Genomic DNA, 14,076 nt, shown 5'->3' on the forward strand with positions numbered 1-14,076 from the left:
AGAAATGCAAGCCCACGTTTCGCTGCCAAACGTCGGGTGGAAAAATCTCAGTAAATAGTTTATAGAATGTGAGAACAGCTGTAGCAGGGCTGATTGTATCACAGAAAACTTGTTTTTCAGGCACTATTAAAAAAAAAAAAAAGGTGATATACTGGGAAGCCTAAGTTACAACGTATGTGCATACATTATCTGGCCATTGAAATGCACTGGCCGCCAAGACTTAAAAGGCAACCTAAGCTTCCTTATTTAGGCATTTATTCAAACACTGCACCTTCGCAGTCATCTACTGGTACAGCTCCTTGGAGTATTGTTTGCGGGTTGAGTTGAGGAGGCAAGGAATGTGTTCAAAATCCAAAAATTCGCTCAAAAACTTGAGCTGAAATAGCCGTTTTGTTATTGCCTTTAATCTATGCCGCAAAAAAATCACTTGTCCAAATAATTAAAGTAATTCAACGGGCCTAGAGTGTCTGATCGAAATTGCCTATAAAGGATGTAAAGCATTTTAATGACAACTGAGAAAGTATACTTGATTCTGTGTGGTTTCAGGTTAGGTTGCCCACACGACGGCACAGCAATAGACGGGTACGTCAAGGCCTTCAAGCCTGACTCCACACGATGTCCATGGGATAAAGGCTACATCATGAGCTACATTGAAGAAGACAGCAGAAGCATGCAGTTTTCGTCATGTTGCAACTACATGATCTCGCTGATGACCTGGTGAGAGTTGTATGATATTCACTCCAAAGTTTGAATTTCCTGACCTGGTATTAGAGAAAGATTATAAATTATATTGCGTTTTTCACAATCTAATTGTTCCAAATTTTTTGCGCCATCACTTTCTCTGTACTTGAAGAAGAAAAACTGAAATCTATGCGATTGTAATATTACACCAAGTATAACATTTCAGAATAAGCAATAGTACCCTTTCCATTCAGCGCAGAAGAGAATTGCTGCAATCAAAGCAGCCGAAAAGGTTATTTTCTAGTGGCTTTCAGAACCTCCACTTTTACTAAGTAAGTATTGCCAAAATAATGTGTCCCTCTCGTCAAGAAGCTCACGACAATGCAAGCGTCAGCCTTTTTATGAGACCGGAGCAAGACGCTCGCAAATTCTATTAAATTTTATAAAGCTAATAAGTATTTTTGGCAACTATTGTGGGAACTCGCACAATTCTAATTCCACAAAAATATCATGCCAAGCTTATACAAATGCTGAATGCAACACTCAGGGATAGGACGCTTGCAAAGCGCATCAGAGAAATAACTTCAGTTAATGACATTCTAGTGGACATTAAGCAAAGAAAATTGGCATGGGAATAAAATGTGGAATGGAATGTGGAATTGGTGTAATTGTGGACTGTGTCAAATCTACAATTTCGGCATAAGGAGTAGCAATGAAAATATGAATATTTAACTGCGCATCCGAAATAAAAAAATTCAAGGAAAAGTTGGCTCCAGTCTTTTTGCAAGCGTGTTTAGGTACGTAATGTTGACACATATTATAAAACTATGCCATAGAAGCCATTTAGTTTGTAGATACGCGCTCTATAGGCTTACAGGGTTTTGCTATCTCAGTTCTAAAATACTCGTTTGCTTTTTGTGAAAATTACTCGTTAACAATGGAGAAGTGCCAAGTGGACGTTTTGGCGCCAGTCTGTATCTTACACCTTTTTTAACGATATTCCGATAAAATGGCCTGTTAATACTCCACCCTTGACGCGCGAAAACCTCTTCCTTATTACTCCATGTTATTGGGCTTGCTGCATCTACGTGACCCCTACAAACGTTTCACGCCATCCGCCCGCCTAATTTTCACCCCCACCCCCCCCCCCCACCCCCTCCTACGCTTTCCTTGCCTTGGAACCCAGTTTGTTACCCTTAGCATTCATCCATCCGTTATCTGTTCTTCGCAATACATTCCCTCCTCATGCCAATTTCCTCTGCCTAATTTCCACTAGAATGCCATTACCTAAAGTTATTTCTCTGACGTGCTCTGAGTGCGTCCTGTCGCTGAGCGTTACACTTAGCATTTGCATAAGCTGGGCATGGCATCTTTTAGGCTATTTTCACATGTGTTGTGTTTTTAGATGTAGAACACTTTGTTACGTACTGCAATGTTTACCACGAGGAAATGTGTTTGTCGTTAGCTTTCCTTAAAACACAGGACCTATTCACAATTCTGATAAGGATATTTTTATTCGCTTGAACACCAGACATGTAGAAGTGAGGCTTAACGTCTTTTAAAGCTCTTTCAAAAGTCCGATCTCGGTTCACAATGGTGACAACTGAACCTAACTATGTGCACTAATATGAGTGATTGTGTACTTCGATGGTGACATCTGAATAGGACTATGTACAATTACAAGTGGCTGTGCGCATAGTATAATGTTTTCAGCATGTCCTATGTTTGTGTCTGATTTCTCGCATCATTAAAATTTATTTGCCGCCATAGTGAAGAAATGGCCGGCAGGCAGAATACGCAAGGATAGCTCAACCTATGTCATATCCCAAACTCAACCTCAACGCCGGACAATGCCCAAAACCAAAATTTAGATACTCATTCAAAGCTTTCAGCATTTCTATCAATATATTTATATATAGATATGTTTATACTTATAAAGCATACGGAAGCTTCATCTTGACTAAATATTAATGCGCCTGCATTCTCTGGGATTCGCATAATAACAGAAACATAAACGCCCTTAAGAGATTCGAAATAAAAGCGGTTCTCTTTATATGTTTCAAGTACAGCCGAAGTGAATCATTCGCAACGCCGACGGAACTGCATTTGCCCCATCACTATAGCTCCAGATAAAATTCTTTGCGACTAAAATTTCTGTATTTATTATTTATTCACCAACTAGCATTAAATGATGTATCATACCTGCACCTATTGAGAATTTGGCATAAATGACATTCTAACCTCTTTCCTTTAACTGTGAACTTTGATACGACAAAATTAGTTTAGCACTCCTTCCCTCCTCAAGTAATACCTCAGTGGAACTAGCTTGAAGAAGAGTGTGTTCAATCTTTTGATCATATAACGGACCACATTTCCATGCTTTATTTCCTTCCCATGTATTGGTGGATAGGTTTAACTTTGTATATTGTATTTTTAATAGGTTGTAGTTACTCTTGGTTGGGATATACCGCCTGCAGGAATTTTAATTGCTCACTGAGGCCGCATTGGGCATGGAGGTAATTGTGAACATTTGCAACTCGCACGTATAACATCAACGTGCGTAGAAGAATGACTAGAATCACACAATTAGGTGAAGAATTAAAGCAGCACTCTAAGAACTTTTGTTCATTCGCGTGTTTACCCGCTGGTATAAAGCAACTAAAGACGAAAAAAATTATCCATCTTGATGCTTGAATGTTTTGTTTAGGTGCAAAGATATAATTTGCGAGAAACAAAGAATGGCACGTACTCATTCCTAGAAATTCCTAACTAGCGCTTTTGCAGCCGGAAACTGTATCTATAGCCTATTTTTACGGATTACTTTAAATGTCATTGTAATATTATCATACCCACTAAGATTCCCTCGGGCGGTGGTACTTTCTGCTTCTCTGAAAAACTTTTCCCAATCGTTTTTTGCCAGCCTTAGCAGTTCAGTTCAGTTCAGTCGTTCAGTCGTGTCCGACGCTTCGTGACCTTATGGACCATGTCACGCCACGCTTTCCGGTCTCTCACTATCTTCCTAACATTACATTACATTAGCAGTTACATTCAAGCAAAGGACATAGTTTAGAATATAATGTAGCGTGTGCAACAGCAGCCGCTAGCCGGCTGCTCATCGAGAGTCTTGTGCGCGGACTCGAAGAAGTGGCCCCGTGGCGTTCGAGAAGAAGCTGAAGTCTGCTGCTGTCACTCAGTGCTCTCTGGGCCTGCTTTTCTGTGCTTACTAGGTCAACCCCCTATCAAACCAACCTTCTGGTTACGAGCCTGAACGGCTACGTGACACTGGTGGAGGTGAGGCCTTGAATTACATGTCTCGGGCCTCTCGCAGCCGCTCATCGAGTCCCAACCGGCTTCTGCTCGTGTCGACACCCGTTCATCGCTGCAGCCGTTGCCTCCGAGGTCTGGCGCCGGAATTTGCTCCTCTACCTGTGACCTCGAGCTGACCAGCAGTTCGAGACTTCTGTAATGGCACAGGCAAGTCAGCATCAGTTGCTACTTCAGCAGCCTCGTACGCCCCCCCAGTTTCCATGGCGCTACTGCGGAAGATGTCAACGGCTGGATCGACCAGTTCGAGTGAGTGGCGCAAATCAGTGGAGCCCTGCTCAGAAGCGCTGCGCAATGTATATTTTGCCCTTGAAGACTGCGCAAAAACGTGGTATGAGAATAGGGAAGCCAGTCTTCAAAGCTGGGATTCCTTTCGCCAGCAGCTGCGGGACACTTTTGCCAGCCATGACCGCCGTGATCGCGCACGCCGCCTCCTAGACGCTCGTGTGCAATTACCTAACGAGAGCGTGGCCATGTTCGCTGAGGACGTGACCCGTCTCTGCCGACGGGCTGATCCCGACATGACAGAATCAGCGAAGTTGCGCCACCTGATGCAGGGCGTAAAAGAACCCCTCTTCGCTGGTCTGGTTCGCAGTCCACCCCAAACCGTCGCGGACTTCATCAATGAAGCTACCCTCATGAGCGAGCCCTGCAGCAACGATACCGGCGCACGGAGTCTGCCTGTCGTCAACCCTTCAGCAGTGTGGCCACATTGAACGGGTTCACTGAAGATCTCTCTCTGCGTGAGCTGATCCTCGAGGTAGTTCGCGAGGAGCTCCTCAAGTTCAATCTTGGATCGCCTAACCCGACTGCCGCGGCTGTCACCGAAGCCGTGCGAGAAAAAATCCGTCAGACATTTTCACCGCCTGAGTCACTGTAGGAGTCACGTTCTATGAACTACACAGCGGCTCTTCGTCGGCCTGCAGTGCCTCCTGCGCAACAGCTTCGTTTCGAAGCACAGCCACCGCCCACTCTGCAGTCACCGTTCTACCAACCTTCCCACCAGCCACCAACCCAGCAGAGCCTCGTCATGCAGCCGTCTGCTCCTCAGCCACTATCCTACCAGCCTCCCTACCAGCCGCCATCCCAGCAGAGCCCCGTCACGCAGCAACCGGTTCGGAAGGCAGACGTCTGGCGCACTCCTCGCCAACGGCCGTTGTGCTACCACTGCGGAGAACCCGGCCACTTGTACCGTCGTTGTCCATACTGTGAACTCGGTCTTCGGTGTTTTGATCATGATTCCCCGCGTCCCCGGGTCGGCGAACGCCCTCCAGAAATCGAAGAATATCTGGCAACCCGGGCAACCTCTTCGAGCGACAGTACACAGTCTTCCCCCGTGCTCTACTCGTCACCCGGGTGCCGTGAGTTTAATCATGTGCCGAGGCGCCGGTCGCCAAGCCCACACCGGGGAAACTGAAGGCGGCGACCTAAGGGGGCAGGTTGCTGACGGACGAAATCGATGTCCCGAAGACCCTCCCGTGACGACTCAGCCCGATGCTGTGACTACGATGCCTCCGTCGCCCCATGAACCCGAAACACCCAATCAACCTCAAGCCGATCACGTTGTTAGCGCCGACCTTTCCGTTCTCGTTGACGGACACCCAGTAACCGCTTTGGTAGACACCGGAGCAGACTTTTCAATAATAAGCAAGAATTTCGCAGATCGGCTCTCCAAGGTAAAAATTGAATGGCTGGGGCCGCAAATTCGTACTACTGGCGGTCACCTTATGACGCCGATCGCACGATGCACTGCCGGAGTAACCATCGCCGATTCAGCCTTTGTAGCCGTTTTTGTTATCCTGCCGCACTGCTGCAAGAACCTCATACTCGGCATGGACTTTTTACGTGAGAATGGTGCCATTATTAATATTCCTCGCCGTACTGTAACGTTTCCGACGCCTGTAACAATGACCGCTGACTCAGAACGACGCCACGCACCTTTACGCATCGTTGACGCGGATGTACCCATGCCGCCACGTTCGTCTGCTCTCGTCAGTCAGGTGCGACGACCAGTCCTATGCTGCCGGTGTTGCCGAACAGAACACAGAGCTTCTGTTACATCATGGAGTCTGTATTGCACGCGGTATAGTTCATCTGACTAATGGCCTAGCTCACGTGCTGATTATGAACTTCGGAAACAAACGGCAACGCATCGCTAAAGGCACCACGGTAGCTTACTTTGAAGGTGTCGCACAAGCTGCCCACGACTGCTTTGTTCTTGAGTCTAACACGTCTGCCAGCCAAACGCCCAACTTCGACCCTGATGTGAATCCCGCTCTATCACCTGCAGAGAAGGAAACACTCGTCGGGCTACTCTCAGTTCCAAGACTGCTTCTCATCCGCCTCCGCGGTTGAACAGACGCCCTTGACTAAGCACCGCATGATAATCGACGACCGCACCCGACCAGTCCGACAGAACCCCTACCGAAAATCACCGCGGGAACGCGAAGTCATTGCTCAACAGGTAGACGAGATGTTAAATGACGGTGTCATACAGCCATCGAGGAGTCCCTGGGCTTCGCCTGTTGTCCTCGTTAAGAAGAAAGACGGAAGTTTAAGGTTCTGTGTGGATTATCGTAAGCTCAATGAGGTCACACAAAGACGTCTACCCGCTGCCATGCATTGATGACTCATTAGACCGGCTGCGCCACGCGCGCTACTTTGCATCGCTTGATCTTTAGAGCGGTTACTGGCAGATCGAAGTCGATGAACGTGATCGCGAGAAGACAGCGTTTGTCACGCCCGATGGACTTTATGAATTCAAAGTCCTACCTTTCGGATTGTGCTCCGCTCCAGCGACATTTCAGCGAATGATGGACGCAGTTCTATCTGGTCTTAAATGGCAGATGTGTCTAGTCTACCTGGACGACGTTGTTGTGTTTTCACCAACGTTTGAGGAACACTTCCAACGTCTCTCCGCTGTGCTAAGGGCTATCAGATCTACCGGCCTCACGTTAAAACCACAAAAGTGTCACTTTGGCTATGAAGAGCTCCTGTTCTTGGGTCACGTCGTCAGCCATCGAGGAGTTCGTCCCGACCCCGCTAAAGCAACAGCCGTCACCAAATTCCCTACTTTATGCAACAAGACGACAGTTCGCCGTTTCTTGGGCCTCTGCGCATATTACCGCAGATTTATTGAAAACTTTTCACGCATTGCCGCTCCGTTGACACATCTCACCCGGGATGATGTCACCTTCACCTGGACGAACAGCAAAATGCATTCGACGAATTACGGCACCGCTTGCAGACAACACCTGTGCTTGCCCATTTCGATGCGAATGCCGAGACTCTGGTCTACACAGATGCCAGCAACGTGGGTCTAGGCGCTGTACTCGTCCAGTGGCAAGACGGTGCCGAGCGAGTTATCGCATACGCCAGCCGGACTTTGTCCCGTGCCGAATCGAACTATTCCACCACCGAAAAAGAATGTCTGGCTGTTGTATGGGCGGTGATGAAATTTCGACCCTATCTTTATGGCCGGCACTTTCGGGTTGTGAGTGACCACCACTCTCTGTGCTGGTTAACGAACTTGCGAGACCCCTCCGGACGCCTTGCACGATGGAGCCTACGGCTACTGGAGTTCGACATGACCATCGTGTATAAGTCTGGACGTCAGCACAACGACGCTGACTGCTTGTCCCGTTCACCTGTCAATGCTGCGCGAGAAGACGAAGAACCAGACTTTCCCCTTATCGCAGCCGTCGACGCGCTCACTGTTTCGCAGCAGCAACGTAACGATCCGGCTCTCACACCACTTATCGATTTTCTGGAAGCGTGCACCACAGAAATTCCCCGTCTCTTCGCCAGAACGCATTCATCGTTCTGCATTCGAAACAATGTCTTATACAAGATCAACTTCGCTCCGACGGGAAGAGATTACCTCCTCATCGTACCACAGTCTCTTTCCGAAGAAATCTTACAGGAATGTCATGACGAGCCCACCGCGGGTCACCTCGGGTATGCTCAAACTCTGGCCCGAATTAAGAAGAGTTATTACTGGCCAAACCTTGCGGCCGCAGTACGACATTACGTGAGAACATGCCATGATTGCCAGCGACGGAAAACACCTCCTGTGAAACCGGCCGGTTTACTGCATCCTGTTCAAGTGCCAAGATGCCCATTCGAACAAGTTGGCATGGATCTGTTGCGTCGTTTTCCAATCTCTGATTCCGGCAACAGGTGGATAATTGTCGCTACAGATTACCTCACGCGTTACGCTGAAACGAAGGCCTTCCAGCGTGGTACGGTAATCGAGGCAGCGAAATTTTTCATCGAACGCATAGTCCTGAGGCACAACGCCCCGACAGTTATAATAACGGACCGAGGCACTGCTTTCACTGCCAAGCTACTGGAATCTGCATGCAGCTAAGCGGCACTACCCATCGCAGGTCAACCGCCTACCATCCACAAACTAATGGCTTGACAGAACGTCTGAACAAAACTCTCGCCGACATGACGTCCATGTACGTGGATGTTGAACATCGGTCTTGGGATGACGTCCTCCCGTACGTCACGTTTGCGTACAACACGGCGCAGCAGGAAACAACGCAAATGACGCCGTTCTCCTTATTGTATGGCCGCGAAGTTTCGACAATGCTCGAAGCCATGTTGCCCCATGACGGCCGTGACCTCGAAGTTCGCGCCGAGGAGTTCACTCAACGCGCAGAAGAAGCGCCACAGCTGGCGAGGGCACGCATCCGGAACCAGCAAGGCCGAGACGCCCAGCGTTACGATCACCGCCACCGTGTAGTGACTTTCGCACCGGGTGACAGAGTGTGGCTCTGGACTCCGATTCGACGTCGGGGACTATCTGAAAAACTTTTGAAGCAGTACTTTGGGCCATACAAAGTGCTCCGTCAGCTGAGCGACGTCACGTACGAAGTGCTTCCGGACGGCTTTTCATCTACTCGTCGCCAGCAGAAATCCGAGGTTGTCCATATCGTGCGCATGAAGCCGTACTTTTCGCGAGAAAATTAGCGCACCGCCTAACGCATGTTTCTTGCTTTATTTTTTTCTCTCTGCTTTATTTTTTTATTCTCTTATTTTTTTAGAGAGGGGGGTAATGTAGCGTGTGCAACAGCAGCCGCTAGGCGGCTGCTCATCGAGAGTCTCGTGCACGGACTCGAAGAAGAAGTGGCCCCGTGGCGTTCGAGAAGCTGAAGTCTGCTGCTGTCCCTCAGTGCTCTCTGCACCTGCTTTTCTGTGCTTACTAGGTCAACCCCCTATTAAAACCAACCTTCTGGTTACGGGCCTGAACGGCTACGTGACAATATGTCAGAAGGAAAAGAAGAATCTTAACAATTACTATATTACCTACATTTCCCATTAGAAAGCAACCCGATAACATAATCACAATACCTGAAATATTTGTACGGTATGTTTAAAACAAGGAGTAAAACCGTTTACGTTATATTTGGGGTTCATCATTTCATCCCAGGGGTTTTGCGGATGAGGCAGATTGCTTCTTAAAACAGAGAATGTTCGTATTTGTTATGCTATTTTGAAGCACGGCTCGAGCTTAGTATAACGAAGAATTGCTCTTTTCAAATTCAGGAAGTATTTCTAGTTTATATTTTGAAATCAGACGCGTGCTGCAGATATACTAATTTCTGCTATATATCGACAGAAAAAGGCAACTAAATTCCCCCTAAAATTCACCTACTGCTCCATGTTGTGCAGAAAAAGAGTGTGTAGGCCAAGATTGGCTATTTTAGGTGCCAAATTGCCAAGACGTGGGCGCCTTCAAAGTAAAAATGCGGCCTTCTAGGCGGAGTGGTAACTATTAATCTTTATAACCAAGCTTGCTACTGCTACGACCTCTAAAACAAGCTCATTCACCTAAATCAGCTGGCCATGCTTAGTGTCTTTCAAATATGGGTCAATCCCGCGCCACTCTATGAAGAGAGCCCCGGCTGTTTTAATAAGAAGGAAAAAAGGTTCAGCCCTTCGCAAAGAAGCATACTTTTGTTTTCCTTTGTGCAGCCGTATCGCAGGATATCTGAAATGGTGGGCAACAGAAGAGTGAACAGATCAGTGCAAATATTATATGTTACATTCACGTTTTTTTTTATGTTTGTGGCTCCCTATTTACTCCCCTCAAAAGAAAATGCAAGCAGTTCATTTTCAATTTCTTGTTCACTTGCAGGTCAAAGGCGGCAGCTTGTTTGCACCACAACGATTCAAAAACAATAAACCTGTCTTGGCCAAATAGAGTCGAATTACCTGGAGAAATACTTAGCCTGGACACTCAATGTAAACTGACATACCCAACTCTTTGGCAGACTTACTATATGCGCGTAAGTGGTAATTAGGGGGTACAAACATTAAAAAAAGTATGTATATATATATATATATATATGAAGGAAAGAAGCCAACAGTCGGCGAGGCCAAGGAAAGCGTTGGGAATGGTACTTTATGTCTTTTTTTTTTAATGTTTACTTGGATAATCACAGAAATTAGTAATGTAATCTGTTTAGGGGAAAGATAATATGTATATATATATATATATATATATATATATATATATATATATATATATATATATATATATATATATATACTAGATAGTGTAAGCTTGTCCACCATTCCCGAAACTGTCGACAAAATAAACTGTGAAAACGAACAGTGGCGTCTGTATTAAGGCTCTACCTTATTCAGTAAACTCGCCCACTGAAACCCACTGGATATATATATATATGTGTGGGTATTATTTTTGAGGCAAACATGATTCTTGGCTCATGGTCTGCAGAAATGTTCTGAGGAAATTCCCGCGACAGATGTTCGTACAAATTAAGCTTTCACGGCCAACTGTTTCCACTGGGAATCAAATTGTTACAGCTTGAATCTGACGGTGAGGGCGCTATAACCACTACTCTCTCTGGGTGGCTCTTGAGAAGGTGATTGAAATTCAGTTTGCCTGGTGAACGAAAATAGTAGCAATTACATTGAAAATCAGTTGCTGGTAGTTGCGATGAAAAAGACGGTATATGTAATTCATAATAACCATAATAGCGATAGTGATAACGATAATAATAGCAAAAAAAAGAATGATGATGCAGTGAGGGAAAATATTCCTAGCGAGTGAATTTTGATATTTACTCTCTTAAGCAAACGTGATCTCAGTCCAGTTATTTTTCTGCTGGCAAATATTGTATTCCATGCTTTTACGTTTGCAGAAGCTACGAACACGACCCTGCGAAGCCCGGTGTTTTGTGCCAGGATGGCAGTTTCGTGCTGCCGACTCCCATTGGCCTATGCTGCTCATTGATGGCTCCCCGTGCAATAACAATTCGAGAATGGTAAGCACTTGTGCTTTAATTAGTTTCCACTGAAGAAAACGTCTAATGTTGAAGTTATAGTTGCCTTAACAAGCATATTCCTAATAATCTACTTCATAGGATACCTTTCGCTCCCTATTAGAGTCCTTCGCCTGGGAAGGCGGCGTATCTAGGAGAGCGATATTAGAGCTGTTGCTGTTACAACATTCTAACCTAGAACCTATTTAGCTGCAACAAATGCCTGTCCTACATGCATTTAGTAAATCACCATTCGTCCATGTTATGAGCGCCAGTGTTGGGGTTGTGGACGCGTGCGGTCCAGTATCGCTGGTTGCTCTGCACAGGGCAGCGAAAAGTGTAGCGTCGGCATCTGCAACACTTGCCATTCACAGTACGGATGCAGGAATATGTATCCGGTAAGCAGATGGTCACCAGTAAGGAGCAGAATGAATAGAGATAGATAGATAGATGGATTTATTGAAAGTAAAAGCAGAGAGTTTGGCCGGAATAATTCAAAGCTGGCCTACTACTCTGCACTGGGGAAGGAGAGAAGAAAGAAGATCATGATGGGTGATGATGTGGGAGAATGCATATAAAATATATATACAGGCACAGTAGTTTGCCTCATAAGAATATACCTAGAAATTATTGACGAAATTTTGAGAAACAGCCATTGAAAGCCACCTTATACTTATATTGTTAACTTGCGAAAATTCAAAAAGTTTAACTTTCAAAATATCCCTCGGCAGGTTTGTAATTTTTGGTAGTCACTTAAGAAGCCCAAACTATTTTGGTTTTGCAAAAATATTGTACACCATCGTTTTCCAGAGGCAACCAAATGCGTGTTTCAGACTTGTTTTGAATGCGAAAGATGGCGGTCTGCAAAATCACTGGAGTTAAAAAGAGAAGGCGGTGATTGCTCTGGTAGATAGTAGAAATCGTTGGAAATCGATTGTCACTGATATGAGGCATGCCACTTGGAGAAGTGTTGTATACGCTGCGGATGATATTTTCCCAGTGAAATTTTGGAAATTGCTGAAGTTCGGAAACTGGGAGACAAAAGGTAAACGAAAAGATTGTAAAGGTTCTACTAACCTTTAACAGAGTTCCACAAATTTAGCCACCTTCTGCGAACGCTGTTGCTTATGCTGCTTTGATCTTGGCTACCCTCTGCGCTTGGGAGTTAACCTTCTCAAAAAACGACTAGTATAGCTTGTCGTTGTTTGATGATCTCGGTAGTCTGTCTAGCACTGATGCGGTCTCTGCCTTTAGCAAGGTGGCGTGTGTTTATGGCGTAATTATCTCAATTATATGAAGGAGCTTCGCAGAAGGAACTGTATGAAGACGACTATGTTCAACGCAAAACGAGAGTGGTATGGAGTTGAAACTAGATGAAGACGATGATTCTTCCTGCACAGTGCGAGATTGTGTTTCGAGTTTACACCAGACCTGATGGGCTGCGGCGATAGCATAGTAGCCTGGTGCCTGAGTACGATGATGAAGACAACGTTTGCAGCACAACGAGAGATGACACAATATTCTGCACACGATTCGTGCGGCATTTGTGACATGCGTGAGGTACAAGGTCCAGGAATAACACGAAAGACGAAAACTACCTCATGCCATTGCGCATATTAATGGCATATGAAGACAGCTTCTTCTTCTGAGCATTTAATTCAACGAACCAGTTTAGATTTGCGCGTCGGACGATTCTAGCCCTAATGCCATCCAGTGACCAGCAACTCCAACACAAAAATGAACTCCATAGTGTAGGCCATCATCACTGTCTTGAAAAGTATGTTTGTCGACACTGGTACACACGACAATTACTGCTGAAATTTTAACTGTTCGCAATGTCTCAGCCTTCAGACAAGGCTGGCATTATTGGGAGCCTACCCCGCTTTCACTTGGTATAGAGAGCAGAACAGAAGAAACAAAAACGAAGAAACGAAAAACCTGCCGAGAGAATAACACCTATACGAAGTAATTAGTTGAGCTTATCTTGATGGTTTTAGGCATCACTGAGCGCGAGCTGATAGAGAACCCCGCATGGTTTTCTGCTCTCTTACCATGTAGTGTTATGGAAGCTAACTGCTGTCAATGCTAGGGGTGAGGTCGAAAGAAGGCTGCAGGAACCCACTGCAGTCTTCTGCAAGTTATGAGTTATAACAAGGCCTAGGGGAGCACGGAGGCGACAGCCTTGTTTGGGTAGCGTGTTGGCTGTTATTGACGATTGGCACCGTGTGGACTGAAAGGCACTAATCGCGCAACCCCCATGTCGTAGCAAAACCCCCTGCCTCCTCCTTTTTATCTCCACTATAACTATAACATTACCGCCAGTAGCGTGCCCTATGGATCTGGGTAGTGGAGCTGCAGCGCTCGTGGGTTCGAAGCAAAGAAGGCAGGAATACTCTAGATGGTGGATCGTTGCCATTACGGAATAAACTTCCCAGAGCGCTGCAGAACTTGCACTGGGGAAATGCGAAAGCCTGAGTGTTGCTGCTGCAGATGGCATATCATGCAACTCATGTATAGGTTTCACACTGCGGTAATTATGATAGAAGCTGAGTCATTGACGACATTGTATAGTAAGCTGCCCAGCAATCCCCATGTGGCTTACAGTTGCACTATACCAAGCTATCGCGGCAACGTTTTTGCACAGTCGCGCCTCCTCTTCCTACGCGCTCATACATGCTGCGCCACCGGCTCGGCTCTCCACAACGTCACTGTCTCAGGGGTGCGCCATAGCGGCACGTGGTAGCTAGAGATACAATGGCGGCGGTCACTATGGTAA

At 46.2% G+C, this 14,076-nt stretch overlaps 1 protein-coding gene across 1 annotated transcript in view; it reads left to right on the forward strand.

Annotated features, from left to right (window-relative positions):
• Nucleotides 1-13,198, forward strand: part of LOC146173997 (venom metalloproteinase Antarease-like) — a 50,437-nt gene extending 37,239 nt beyond the window's left edge. Inside the window, exons 11-14 of the mRNA XM_084585318.1 lie at nucleotides 547-717; nucleotides 10,151-10,301; nucleotides 11,181-11,303; nucleotides 13,145-13,198. Coding sequence (XP_084441444.1) covers nucleotides 547-717; nucleotides 10,151-10,301; nucleotides 11,181-11,303; nucleotides 13,145-13,198 — 499 coding nt within the window. The remainder of the gene's footprint in view (nucleotides 1-546; nucleotides 718-10,150; nucleotides 10,302-11,180; nucleotides 11,304-13,144) is intronic.
• The last annotated feature ends 878 nt before the right edge of the window (nucleotides 13,199-14,076 follow it).

The sequence above is a fragment of the Amblyomma maculatum genome, chromosome 11, assembly GCF_055883805.1.
Source record: "Amblyomma maculatum isolate TAMU_Amacu chromosome 11, ASM5588380v1, whole genome shotgun sequence".
Lineage (NCBI taxonomy): Eukaryota > Metazoa > Arthropoda > Arachnida > Ixodida > Ixodidae > Amblyomma > Amblyomma maculatum.